The sequence below is a fragment of the Crinia signifera genome, chromosome 11, assembly GCF_055691185.1.
Source record: "Crinia signifera chromosome 11, ASM5569118v1, whole genome shotgun sequence".
NCBI classification, from domain to species: Eukaryota; Metazoa; Chordata; class Amphibia; order Anura; family Myobatrachidae; genus Crinia; species Crinia signifera.
Genome location: NC_139227.1, coordinates 76930004 through 76944330, shown reverse-complemented (window position 1 = coordinate 76944330; position 14327 = coordinate 76930004). Strand labels below are relative to the sequence as shown.

General features: G+C 47.6%; 1 protein-coding gene across 1 annotated transcript in view; it reads left to right on the top strand.

The window, feature by feature from the left end:
• Window positions 1–5736: 5736 nt before the first annotated feature.
• The window catches only part of LOC146045969 (solute carrier family 22 member 6-A-like), a 63717-nt gene continuing 55126 nt past the window's right edge, over window positions 5737–14327 (top strand). The window contains exons 1-3 of the mRNA XM_083165119.1: window positions 5737–5923; window positions 11298–11452; window positions 13747–13915. Coding sequence (XP_083021245.1) covers window positions 5787–5923; window positions 11298–11452; window positions 13747–13915 — 461 coding nt within the window. The 5' untranslated portion in view covers window positions 5737–5786. The remainder of the gene's footprint in view (window positions 5924–11297; window positions 11453–13746; window positions 13916–14327) is intronic.

The window sequence follows — 14327 nt, the reverse complement described above, 5'->3', positions numbered from 1 at the left end:
TGGCCATCCGGGTGATTGGGAATGGCCACACCTGGAACAGTCTCTGGATGAGGCCAACAGGGAACTTGTATAAATCCTTTCAAGTGGTAACCACAGAGTTAATGGCTGAATCAGAATCACCCAGGTGCTCATTACAAGCAAATACTCAGATCTTGCTGCAGCAGGCTGAGAAACAAGACTGACAGGCAGGTAAGACAGGACAAACACACTGAGTTCTGGCAGGATTGTGACAGTAGTCCCTCAAGCTGTTGTGAAACTACAAGTCTCATCATGCATTGCCACAGTTTTGCTATTAAGGATTGCTAAAACTATGTCAAGGCATGCTGGGACGCGTAGTTTCACAACAGCTGGAGGGCCACTGTTTGGAAATGCCTCGTATAGTGTGTATTTTGGCTTGATCCATGTGGCAAGATGTGAATTTTGCCTTAATCTGTGTGGCATAATGTGAATTTTGGCTCAATCGGTGTGAATTTTGGCTCATTTCATGTGGCATAATGTGTAAGAGGCAAGTACAGTATAAGGGGGTTACGATTGTGTTGCATGATTTGTATAAGGGGTATATGGTGTGGTAAACTTAGGTGACCATATAAAAGGTGCTGAAATGTTGTCTACCAAGTTTTGGCTTTCAGTATTTTTTTTATGACTTGAATGCCACCTCGCCCCGCAAGTATCTTAGGACATTGGCATCCTGTGGGTGCACCTTTGGAGGGCACCCGCCAATATATCTCCCTGCATTTTTCCTATGCCAGCCCCCTGCCTTTTCCAGGCATATATAATTAGTTGAAAGTATTTACACAAATAGAGACACACCCATGAGCAGACCACCCAACTAGAACACTGGTCATGCCCCCCACATTATCAGGTGCTGGCCACCACCCCTATTATTGCGCATAATAGGCCCTTGATCATTTTCAGCTCCAGGCCCATTTAGACCTTAATCTGGCTCTGATGGCTATAAACACCTGCTTGCAGCAGTTCCTTAAGCAAATATGTCTAATATAAACACTGTTAGCTTTGTTTTAACATATTCATTGTTAGGAAAAATATGTGAATCTTTAACATTTTTAACTAGATGCAAAGTCATGCTTACTGTCTATATCTGAAACAGGTCACAGACTCATCCAACCAAAGTCTTGGTTATCTTGCAGCCTCCAGACGTTACTCTAACTTGATAGAGAAGAGAACATCCTCCATCACCAGAAACCAGCTTCGTTCAATAGCTGGCAACCTCCTTCACCAGGACCTAGGCTTCTGCATCGGAGATTAGTCTTCATTGTTTGAAGTTCCTCTACATTTCTGAAAGACATCCTGCCTTATCATTCGGTTTCTGTCACAGGAAGACAGCCTCCGCCATTAGTTTTTCATTCACTGAAGGATAAACTCCATTGTTTAGAGTCTGTTCTAGTCACAGGAGGATAATCTCTATTGTTTTTTAATCAACTTTATTGACTAGAGGACATTTTAAATCGTTTGAAACCAGAAAGAGAAACTGAACTCTGTGATTACAATTCATCGTGGTTCCCTAAAGTGCAGTTACATTGCTCTTCTCTTTCACTGGAGGTCAATGTCCATGATTAGAAGTCAATATAATCCACTTGAATACGGCCTCCAGGATTAAACATCAGCCTCAAGCATTGCAGGCCAGACTCTGCTGCTGGAAGTCAGACTGAGTTATTGGGAGCCTTTCTGCATGCCCTGATTCATTAGAAGACAGATACAGGCCTCACGGAACAGTCTCTTAAGACTGACGCAGTAAACAAAAAGCAACTAATCTTCCAAAAAATTAAAGGCAATTACTTCATCCATGTCCGTGAGAGATGCTCTGGAAATGGACAGCCTGTTCTCACCCTTCCAGTCTCTCACTGTTGCCCTTCTCTCTGCTCCGTTACTGTTTGCTGCTACTCATAACCTCATGCAAGTTTTTACAGCTGCTGTGCCACCGCATCACTGCCAGTCCAACCTCACAGTGGCTCATGCCTACCTAGCAAAAGAATCATGCACTCGCTATGTCTCACCACTGTCCAATGATACTGAGCCCTGCAAGCAAGGGGAATGGGAATATGATCTGAGTGTATACACTTCCACCATCGTCAGCGATGTAAGTAGCAGATCTCTACGGCAGCAGATTTATATTGAATGTGTTATGACATTATTTACAATTGCAAGGGAACTAAATACAAAATGTAGCTGGGATAAGAAAGGTTTAGATATTCTTCCTTAACTATTCATGAAACAATATCCCAACATAGTTAATGATTCTATTCCCACTGCCTAGTAGAGCGTAGTTCCTTCAAGATGTATCATTGGGGCAGATGTATTAAGCTTAGCAAAGAGATAAACTGGAGATACTGTAAAGTGGAAAGAGATAAAGCACCAGCCAATCAACTCCCAACTGTCATATTTCAAACCCAGCTGATTGGTTGGTGCGTTATATCCTGCCACTTTATCTCCAGTTTTTCTCTTCGCCAGGCTTAGTACATCTGCCCCATTGCCCTTTATTTAAACTTAAACCCTTAGAAGCAATGAGGTTCTGGTCACAACATTGGGCCTGATTCAGACCTGCTCACTAGGCTGCCTATATTTGCTGCCTAGTGGGCAGCTAAACTCCGCCCCATTGAATGCACGCCCCCCTGTCGACCAAATCCCTGCACTAGCATGAGAGTGGAGGTGTGTGCGGCCGCAAGGAGGAGAAACCATTCGATGGTCACTCACCATCAAGATACCCGCTATTGGCGGTGACGTCATGTGACATGCCTGCCCCAAGGATGCTTGGGCACACCTACGTTCGCAGTGGTACAACCAGCGTTTTTTGTGGGCACACCCATAAAAAGATGTAAAAGAAAGGTGTAAAGAAAGGTTATTGCTTTTTGTGAAATGATTACTCAAAAAATAGAATTTAAGATGAGACTAAAATGATGGGAAAGGATGTGAAAACACCCTCTTCCCAATATTATTTTAAAAACAATGTTGATATATATGGCCATTAAAGTGTTCCACTACTGTATACAGGACTGGATTAAGGGCCTCATGGGCCGGAATGGAGGTGAGACTAGTGCCATGTACTGTAGGCATGTAGATCCCATACACAGGCCCGCCGAGAGGGGGGAGTGCTGGTACTTTTTACCTGGGCACGGGTCTGATGGAGGGTCCCGGGTCCCGCTGCCCCCTCCCCTGCTGTAGATACCTGGGCAGTGTGAGTAGAGAGAACCTTGCTATGGAATGACAGGCCTTTAAACCTGTCTTTATGATTAAACAGTACTGCTTTGCTCTTAATGGTCATAGTTTTGGAAAAATCCTTCTGATTGGTTAGAAGCAGCTAACCACATGGATGTTTTATGCAGGCATTATTTCAAAAGGGAATTCAGCATGGTGCAGAAGAGGCTAGGGCTAGTGGAAATTCTGTTAAGGTTATCCCATGCTGTGGGTGCCATGCTATAGTGCAGCGTTTTTCAACCACTGTGCTGTGGTGCTGTGAGTGGTTCTGGGTAGGCACAAACAGTGGGGGATGGGGATGACCAGCGGCGGCTGCAGTGCAGGGGGTATCGCTACCATCTATGGAATATATGTGCTGGAATCAGCATAAAACATTACACACTGTTTAACACCCATTGACTTCTGTGAAACTAGCCAATTATTGGTATTCCGGATATATTGAGGCACTTTGGCACCAGCCTTGTGAGGGCAGTCAGGATGCAGGCCATTATAACAAATGCACCCCATTATAACATGTATGGGTACTCTTTACTTAGAAGGGCGCCCATCTCGGGCATCTCGGGGATTGAATGCACTAAAAAATTGGGTGCGATCAACCGACGAGATGCCCGAGATTTCCCATAGGGAACAATGTTAAATGTCTCAATTGACCCGATTTTCCTGTTCAATGCCTCAATTGACCCAATTTTTCCATAGGAAACAATGTTAAATGGGCCACAGAGGCCAAATAGGCACCCTGAAGTGAATAATGGCCACCCGAATTGTTAACGCCACCCCACGATCAACGTCAACCCGAAGCGCCCGAATTTACTTAGAAGGGCGCCCATCTCGGGCATCTCGGGGATTGAATGCACTAAAAAATCGGGTGCGATCAACCGACGAGATGCCCGAGATTTCCCATAGGGAACAATGTTAAATGTCTCAATTGACCCGATTTTCCTGTTCAATGCCTCAATTGACCCAATTTTTCCATAGGAAACAATGTTAAATGGGCCACAGAGGCCAAATAGGCACCCTGAAGTGAATAATGGCCACCCGAATTGTTAACGCCACCCCACGATCAACGTCAACCCGAAGCGCCCGAATTTACTTAGAAGGGCGCCCATCTCGGGCATCTCGGGGATTGAATGCACTAAAAAATCGGGTGCGATCAACCGACGAGATGCCCGAGATTTCCCATAGGGAACAATGTTAAATGTCTCAATTGACCCGATTTTCCTGTTCAATGCCTCAATTGACCCAATTTTTCCATAGGAAACAATGTTAAATGGGCCACAGAGGCCAAATAGGCACCCTGAAGTGAATAATGGCCACCCGAATTGTTAACGCCACCCCACGATCAACGTCAACCCGAAGCGCCCGAATTTACTTAGAAGGGCGCCCATCTCGGGCATCTCGGGGATTGAATGCACTAAAAAATCGGGTGCGATCAACCGACGAGATGCCCGAGATTTCCCATAGGGAACAATGTTAAATGTCTCAATTGACCCGATTTTCCTGTTCAATGCCTCAATTGACCCAATTTTTCCATAGGAAACAATGTTAAATGGGCCACAGAGGCCAAATAGGCACCCTGAAGTGAATAATGGCCACCCGAATTGTTAACGCCACCCCACGATCAACGTCAACCCGAAGCGTGGCGAGCGCAGCGAGCCCGCGAGGGGCGGCGGTACGCGTCCTACGACCTTTTCATACCCCCACTATCCACGTCGGCGTGGAGTTGAGAATAGAAAGTGTGGCGAGCGCAGCGAGCCACCGAGCCCGAAGCGTGGCGAGCGCAGCGAGCCCCGTGAGGGGACGCGGATACCTTCACAGGTATCCGCGTCCCCTCGCGGGCTTCACAGCTGTCCGCGTACCCTCGCGGGGCTCGCTGCGCTCGCCACGCTTCGGGCTCGGTGGCTCGCTGCGCTCGCCACACTTTCTATTCTCAACTCCACGCCGACGTGGATAGTGGGGGTATGAAAAGGTCGTAGGACGCGTACCGCCGCCCCTCGCGGGCTCGCTGCGCTCGCCACGCATCGGGTTGACGTTGATCGTGAGGTGGCGTTAACAATTCGGGTGGCCATTATACACTTCAGGGTGCCTATTTGGCCTCTGTGGCCCATTTAACATTGTTTCCTATGGAAAAATCGGGTCAATTGAGGCATTGAACAGGAAAATTGGGTCAATTGAGACATTTAACATTGTTCCCTATGGGAAATCTCGGGCATCTCGTCGGTTGATCGCACCCGATTTTTTAGTGCATTCAATCCCCGAGATGCCCGAGATTTTTTAATAACGATGCCCACGATCAAAATCGTGGGCGCCCTTCTAAGTAAAGAGTACCCATGTATGTATATACCTGCTGAGCAATCCCCCCCTGCACTTCCTGGTTGCTGCTTCAGCCGTCACTGATGACAGTCACCAGCACTAGCGAACCACAGCTGTACTGCTGGGAGAGTGAATGGAGAATCCTCATTACCATGCGCTGGATGCAATGTTTACCTTGCTGGACCTGATGATACAGAGTCATTACCAGTTTTTTAAGTGTCTCTTGTAGTATCTTGTGGCAATGACCATATACAGTAACTAGCATGCCACTGAGCGTGTTTATCTCTGTCATGCAGTGGGATTTGGTATGTGAACGAGAGTGGATGAAGGAACTGGCGCAGGCCATTTATATGATGGGCGTGTTGATGGGTGCAATGGTATACGGACCTCTGGCAGACAGGTAAGACATCACCTTGTGTGAGTATAATATAATATAAGGTACATCCCCAGGTTAAAAAATACATTACTCAGGCCCATATAAGTAAATGTCTCACCATCCTATATATTGCTCAGTTCTACTCATTTAACCTCCATGAAATGTGCTTGCTGTTCAATATTTCTCCTTACACTTGGTATTCTGCACCATGCCTACCTCTCTGTGATCAATCGAGCTCCCTGCTCTCTCTCCTCTGTCAGCATGCTGACAGAGACAGCTCGGGTGTGCTGCACATTCTAAAGCATCCTTCTATAGACACTACCACGCAATTAGATAAAATTGCAAACACAGCAGAAACATGTTACATTTGGTACACCGTGTACTGTAACTACAAATCATATCAGAACATACCAGACACAATAGTATAAAACATGGTTTCTTAACTCCAGCCCTCAAGTACCCAAAACAGGTCATGTTTTGTGGATGGCTTTAACCTCTTCCGGGCATACCACCATTATGAAGGTGTGCGCCAGTGGTGCCTGCAGTTAGGCACCACTGGCGTATCACCTCTCCAGGCACCCCCCACAGTGGAGCTCCCCTGCTGCTGCCCCCGCTGCCATTAGTTGCATTGAGCAGGCAGCAGGCTCTGGGATGTTTGGCATGGCTAGGGGGGACTCGGGATCGCTTGGGAGTTCAGGCACCCAAGTCCTCCCGAGCTGCCTCGAACATCCCAGAGCCTGCCACATGGTCACTGTCTGCTATGAATGGCCGCTGGAGCAGCGGCAGGGGAGCTCCGGCGTATGATCGTTGGAGCAGAGATGAGTGGGGGGGGGGGGGCAACAGGAGAGGGAGAGTGACGGGTGGGGGCAGGATAGCCCTACGTTCTGTGGTGGGTTTCGCTGGGGCAGGACAAACCTGCCCTAGTAGGTTTGTCCTGCCCCAGCAAAGCCCACCACTCCAGGGGTTAATCATTTACAGTTGAGTTATTGTATTTTGCTGGGTCAGTAATTATCCCACCTGCTTCCACAGTTAGAAATCCTCAAAACATGACGGGCCAAATGTTATAGGGTATGAGAATGAGAAAGTGAGAGATTTTGGGAGAGCTTACTCATTGTTTTAAAGCGGCAATCATTTACACTGAATTTATTAAAGAACACTTAAAACAAATTACACATAATTAACAGTTGTTAGAAGTGCACTTCTTATTCAAATGGACAATACAAGACAATACAACATGCAACATACAGTAAATATAGGCTGGCAATATAGGCTGGGGGGGGGGGGGGGGGGCTTTGCGATGTGGCCGCTGCTACATGGGTGGGGGAGGTGGGTGATGCTATGCGGTCACCGTGGTCGCTCCACAGGGGGGGGGGGGTTGGTTGGGTTGCCGGGTGCGATGCTGCCTACAGGGGTGGGGGAGGTGGGTGATGCTATGTGGTCGCCGATGCGTAGCTCCACAGGGGGGGTTGGGGTGGAAGGGGGGCTGGGGTGATATCGCCAAGTCATTCCACAGGGGTTGGGGGGGGGTGATGCAGTGGCGGCCGCCGAGGTCGCTGGGGGGGGGGGTGACAGCCACTCACCTCAATCCAGGGGGGACCCTGCTCCCGACTACCGCCCTCCAGTGGCCGTGGCAATAGTTTTTATATGTTATGCGGCTGTAATGGCTCAAATGGACTCAGGCTCTATAACACAAACTCTTATATTTCTCTATAAAAAATATAAGACTGCAAAATAAAACTGGTTTTGCAGTGTAAATGATTGCTGCTTTTAAAAAAACTGGAGATTTCTTCCCAAATCTCTCACTTTCTGGATCTCTCATCCAATTACATTTCACCCAAAGTATTGTTATTACAACTCTGGTGATTAATAAGTTCACAATTAATTTCTTCTTATGAGTATATCATTTATTTGTAACTTGTCATCTTTGTATTACTATTATGCTTATTAGTACATCTATTATTTCTATCACTTTGCTATTAATATTGACTTTGTAATGAATATATCTTATACCTAAAATCCAAATAAAAACATTTTGCCAAAAATAAATAAATGTGGAAGTCCTCACAACTCAGCGGACAGCACTTACCAGAACAGCTATCCTAAGGGCCTTATTCTGGTTAGGTCGGTGAGCGAAAGTATGCCCACAGAACAGCCGCACCCGGACGGTCGCAGACACCGACAATGGGGAGTGGCGTACACTTGAGCGTACCCCCCTGTGTACGGACGGATCTCCCTCTTAGCCACCGATACCTGGCATACATCAGAGCGTACGCCAAAGTGCATGGACGGATCTTGTCCGTTTTCACACCGACACCTTCCGTATATCTGAACGGGATGCGGTCATCTATTAGAATGAACTTAGGTCTACAGTCATTAGGTCGACCCCACTAGGTCGACTGGCAGGAAGGTCGACCTGACTTAAGGTCGACATGGGCCAAGGTCGACATGACTTAAGGTCGAATTTGCATAAAGGTCGACATGAGGAAGGTCGACTGGTCATAAGGTCGACATGGGTTTTTCACTGTTTTTTGAGCCGACATGTGCCGACAGGGGGTATTTCATGCCCTACCATCCACTAGGGCGTGGTGGGAGAATAAAATAGTGTGCCGAGCGCAGCGAGGCACCGTGCCCGAAGCATGGCGAGCGAAGCGAGCGATGCGAGGGTCCGATTCTCATTGCCAACTGTGTCCATGTCGACTGTGTCGACATTCGGATCAAAAAACAGTGAAAAACCCATGTTGACCTTATGACCAGTCGACCTTCCTCATGTCGACCTTTATGCAAATTCGACCTTAAGTCATGTCGACCTTAAGTCAGGTCGACCTTCCTGCCAGTCGACCTAGTGGGGTCGACCTAATGACTGTAGACCTAAATGCAGTCTGACGAATGATCCCATTCCATCTGAACGTACGCCACAGAGCAAGTAGAAATTGAGTCCAAAAACTTCATTGTTGCTCTTATGCTGGGTACACACCAGGAAGACTAGGGCCCGATCCCCTCAATCTAGATCCAATTCCGACCAATTGGATGTAGATTGTGTGCTGATTGGGCCCTTTTCTGACCTGGTGTGGACCGATACCGATCCGATGCGCGGTCCCGCGGGTCGGTCGGTCGTTATTGAGATCCTACCTGCTGCAGGTAGGATCTCAATGACGACCATACAGCCGGGTGCGGGTCGCCATCGCCATCGCCATCGCCATGTGCATCGTGAGCGGGTCGTCCTGGTGCGTACCCTACATTAGATGTGGTTTATGTGTCTTTTTCCTAATAAAAAAATGGGGGGAAATGTAATAGGATGAGAGAATCAGAAAGTGAGAGATTTGGTAAGAAATCTCCAGTTTTTTTAAAGCGGCAATCATTTACACTGCAAAATCAATCTGGTTTTGCAGTGTAAATGATTGCCGCTTTAAAAAAGCCTTACAGGCAATGTTCCCTCTAATTTTACGAAGGCTGTGTGCGGCTAAAGATTTTGGCTGTGCAACTTTGGAATGAAATTTACATTTTTGTGCGTCACTTATATATAACTGGAAAATGACGTTCAGCATTTGTGTTAACTTTACTTCAAAATAATATTAAACATTTAAACATTCAAAACACAGCACACAATGTAGTTAATGGGTGAAACACACATTAATTGAGTCCACAACTGCAAAAAGGGACCACTGCTGCTTTGTGCGCTCAGTTGTAATGTCTGTGCGCACGCTCGTCAAGGTGTGTGCGCGCGCACGTGCGCACAGCTTAGAGGGAACACTGCTTACAGGGGGCACTGGCTCCATTGCCTCCCGATAGTCCAGGCCTGCATTAGAATAGCTGCCTGGCGGTACCCTCTCCCCCTCCTCTCTGTCACCCGGCTGACTGCGCCTGTTGCTGTACTCACTACAGCAGAAAGTGACGAGGAGTCGGGTGGGAGAAGACGCAGGCAGCCAGTGCGGGACGGGTGAGAGGGAGCAGTGAGCACGCCCCCTGCCAGCCCATCCCCGTTTCCCAAAGGGCTGCTGCGGCAGTCTCCGCGCACAAAAAGTGGGGTCCGGTCTCCGTCCCTCCATCCCCCAGCCCGCCAGTCCCCTCCCGGCAGACAGCAGTCACAGCGTCTGACTGCTGGTTACTGATGACAGCGCTTGTCCTCGTGGGTGTCACACAGCGCTGCTGCAGCACAGGCAGGGGACAGCCAGCATGTTAGCTGCTGCCTGGCCTGCATATGGAGAAGTTCCTGGACCCCGTCCTCCGGCAGCAGTGAAACAGTGGGACAAGCTGTGCGGCGCCACTGCCTGTGAGTGACCACATTGTTAAAAGTTCAATATACTGTAGGGGTGATGGGTTGCTTGTTGGGGACCTTCACGTGGCTCTAAATATATATATATATATAAAAAGGGGACAAAATCAGCTTCTTTAAATCATGCATGGGGGGGGGGGGGGGGACCAACATGTACCTTGCCTCCGGGCACTTGGTATGAACTTACCCCACTGGTACCTGGGGTGAGGAAGATGAGGCAGTTTTAGGCCGGGGGGAAATGGGTGTTGCAGTGGACTTGTTACCAACATTCACCTGCCACTAAATGTAGAATGTAATGTAAGCACATGGTACAGATCTATTGCACAATTATCCACACACCTAACAGCATTATAGCACAATGACCTAAGCCCCTATAACCCTTAAAGTACAATGACCACATAAAGACTTGCGTCCATCGAGTTCAACCTTGGTTAGCGTGTATGATCTATTAGCTTCATCCCTTATTAATTATATGTGATTTATTCTGATATATTTAAAGACAGATTATTGTTTGTACCCCCAGGGTCGGCGCCACCACTAGGCAGCTTATTTGCCTAGGGCGCCGGCCACTGGAGGGCGGTACTGAGCTGCCTGCAGCCACCCATCACGCAAGGAGCAGCAGCAGCAGCAGCAGTGCCGCTCCCGGAAGGAAAGTACCAGGCTAGCCCTCCACCCTGCTTGCTTGTCAGCGCTGGTCATCTCGTGGATATGTTCGACGGGTGGCACCCCCGGCGGTCAGCGTCAATCTGCGGGTAGCGCCCGCACCCCCCCCCCGGAGCGCGGTGCCCGCTGCCTGCCCCCCTCCCCCCGGACAGCGGCAGCTTCTGTTCGGCGGGTGGCGCGCCCCCCACGGTCAGCAGCAATCTGAGGATAGCGCCCGCACCCCCCACTGGAATGCGGCGCATCAATAAAGCCACACCTCTTGTCATATTTTTGGCATGTCTGCTCCGTTTAATTGCATGGGGTGGGAGACGCATTTGCTATCTATACAGAGTTGATTGCATCTTGCGTTTAAGGCCAACTCTGCATAGGTAGGAAAATGATAATTTATTTCACTGGCGCATTTTGCTTCACATGTGAATTGTATCAGACGCTGAAAATTTTTTTTTTCTTCATATATTGCAGGTTTGGGCGTCGGGCAGTGCTCCTGTGTTGTCTTTTGAAAGTGGCTTTGATGGGAACTGCCGCTGCCTTCTCTCCTAACTACTCCGTCTTCTGCACTTTCCGCTTCCTGACTGGCATGGGGCTTTGTGGCCTCATCCTTAATGACCTTAGCCTAAGTAAGTCCTTAATGACAGGTCAGAAGTCTGCAGGTTACAGACATATCCCCTGATTCTGGTCTCATCGCTCCCGTGCGCGTTCACAACAGGGGAGCAAAGTTTAGTGACTGCGCATCAACATTTATGCATGTGCAGCCGCTTGGTGCGAGCGGCCACAGCGAATTGATTATTAGGTGGCCGCTTGCACGCAGCACTGCGGGTGAGGGGAGTGGGGCGGCGTGCTGTGGTTGTACCCTTGGGAACGCCTAGCGTTTCATGGGAATTCCCATGAAAAATCTGGGCGTTCCCATCGGTGATGCGGGTACGGGCAGCTGATGTCAGCGGATGTAGGGTTCCAGCCCACTCCCCGTACAGGGGCCCCCAGATCTAAAACAGCAGAGAGGTGTTTATGCTAACATCCATTCGCATGTGTGCAGGGGAAACTGGCATGCGAGGATGGGGAGGAGGGGGCGGGCATTCGTGCATGCACCGGGCACCGTTTAGATGACCCGTAAAGCTGAAAATTTTGCAGCTTTGCAGGTCACCCAGAATCACCCCATTCAAAAAGAGCAAGAGACTTGATATAATATTTTCTCATGAAGGGCCAGATGCACTAAGCTTCAAAAGTGATAAAATGGAGAGTGATAAACAGCTAGCCAATCAGCTCGCATCTGACATTTTTCAAACACAGTCTGTTACATGTCAGGTAGGAGCTGATTGGCTGGCTGTTTATCACTCTCCATTTTATCACTTTTGAAGCTTAGTGCATCTGGCCCATAGTCTAAAACACTTTTGTTTTGGTACTCTCTTCTATTGTCTGATCTTATAGTCTCTAGTTTGTAAATTGAGTTTCGTCTAAATTATTGTAGTCCACAATTTTGTATATTAGGTAATTTTGTACTTTTTCATCCATGTAAAATCTTTTGTAATTAAATAGCTGTATCAACTAAATGATTTAAGTTTCATAGGACCAAATAAATCTTTATGTACCAACAATAGCTCTAGTTGTCTAGCTTAAGGGTTCCCATGAGTGGCGAGCACAGCGAGCCCTGCGAGGGGACGCGTAATACGTCTGAAGTAATGCGCGTCCCCTCGTGGGGCTCGCTGTGCTCGCCACGCTATATCACAAGATGGGTGAGAAATTGGTTTGCTGGTGGGGGAATATAGTCCTCCCTGGAGTAGGCAGGATATGAATGCTGGAATATAAACTGGTTTTACAGAAGCTGCACTTTAAATTTAATCCTACCTTCCTCCTAGAGAGCGTAGCAGCATCAAGATCCCCCAGCAAAGTTGACTCACAATAAAAAAACAATAAAAAACAAAGGCAGGAGGACTTGACCTATCAAAAAATCAAGAATGTCTATGACAATCCTTGTTGTACTTAATGCAGGTGGCAGCTGTGGAACTTCTAAGACCTCACCCATATACTTTCCCTTCAGGCATACTTCCCAACTTTGCTGCCGCTTTTTCCATGTACACTGTTGTGGGTGGCAAAGTAGAGGGTGTGGGGGACCACCCAATTTTTGAGCCTCCCTGCCATTTCGGAATGTTAGGCAAGGTAAGGGGTTGGAAAGTGGTTATTGGTGTCAGTATGGGGGCAGGGGGGGGGGAGGCAGTAGGTTGAAGTTTTGCCTAAGGTGCTGAGAAGCCTTACATCGGCCCTGACTACGCTCTCTAGGATGAAGGTAGGATTAAATTTAAGGTGCAAACCAATTTCTCAGTACAAGTTGGTAGGTTTGGATTTGTGCAAGGAAGTCAAATGTGCATCCAGTGAACTTCATAGGTGAGGTCTACTAATATATCAGTGTAGATTATGCCGATTTGTGGTGCCTTACTCTAGCGTGAGGCACTTTCGGTGTAGCTGTGTCTAAGGGGCAGATTTATTAAGCTTGGAGAAGAGATAAACTGGAGATAAAGCGGAGAAAAGGTAAAAGGAGATAAAGCACCAGCCAATCAGCTGTGTTTGAAAAAGACAGTTGGGAGCTGATTGGCTGGTGCTTTATCTCCTTTTACCTTTTCTCCGCTTTATCTCCAGTTTATGTCTTCTCCAAGCTTGATAAATCTGCCCCTGTATCATTAGTTGTAACATTAATCTACTTCAATGTGAGTGATTCTCAAACTTGGTCCTCGGGACTTTAAACAGTTCACATTTGCAAGTCACCTACCAGATAGACAGGTGTACCCACTGACACATATTAAAAGATCCACAGGTGGATATAAGTATTGCACTTGTGATTCTGTGGGGTTCTGAGGACCGGGTTTGAAAAACTGTGTACTAGATACAGAGCAGATACTGACACGCCTCTCTCTTGCAGCTATGGAATGGATTCCAAAAAAATATCGTTCAAGTGTGTCAATGTTTCAAGGTACCTGTCTCACCATTGGACAGATCATCCTGCCCGGGGTAGCATATGTCATAAGAGACTGGCGCTGGCTGCAGTTGGCACTTTCCTTACCATTCTTCATCTTCTTCATTCTCATATGGTAGGCTGCTGCTTTTTAATGGTATACACTGAATTCAAACACAAAATAAACCAACACTATGACAGCAGTTTGAATAATCATCAACATATATTATAATATCACATGGTAATAGCATAATAATAACAAAAATAAGAGAGAGAGAGAGAGAGAGAGAGAGAGAGAGAGAGAGAGAGAGAGAAATAGATCAGACCAGGGGTGTAACTAGAACTTTGTGGGCCCAATAGCAAAATCTTGACAGGGGCCACCCCCATCTAATCTATCGCTGTCCCTATTATGATCTTTAGGGGAGCAGGAGAATGAGGGGCATGACTGACAAAGAGGGTCTCAGGGGGGAAGAAAGAGAAGAGCGAGAAAGAGAGGGAAAGAGGGGGCTAGGGTTTCCTGGAAAAAGAGGGAATGAGAGAGGAGACAG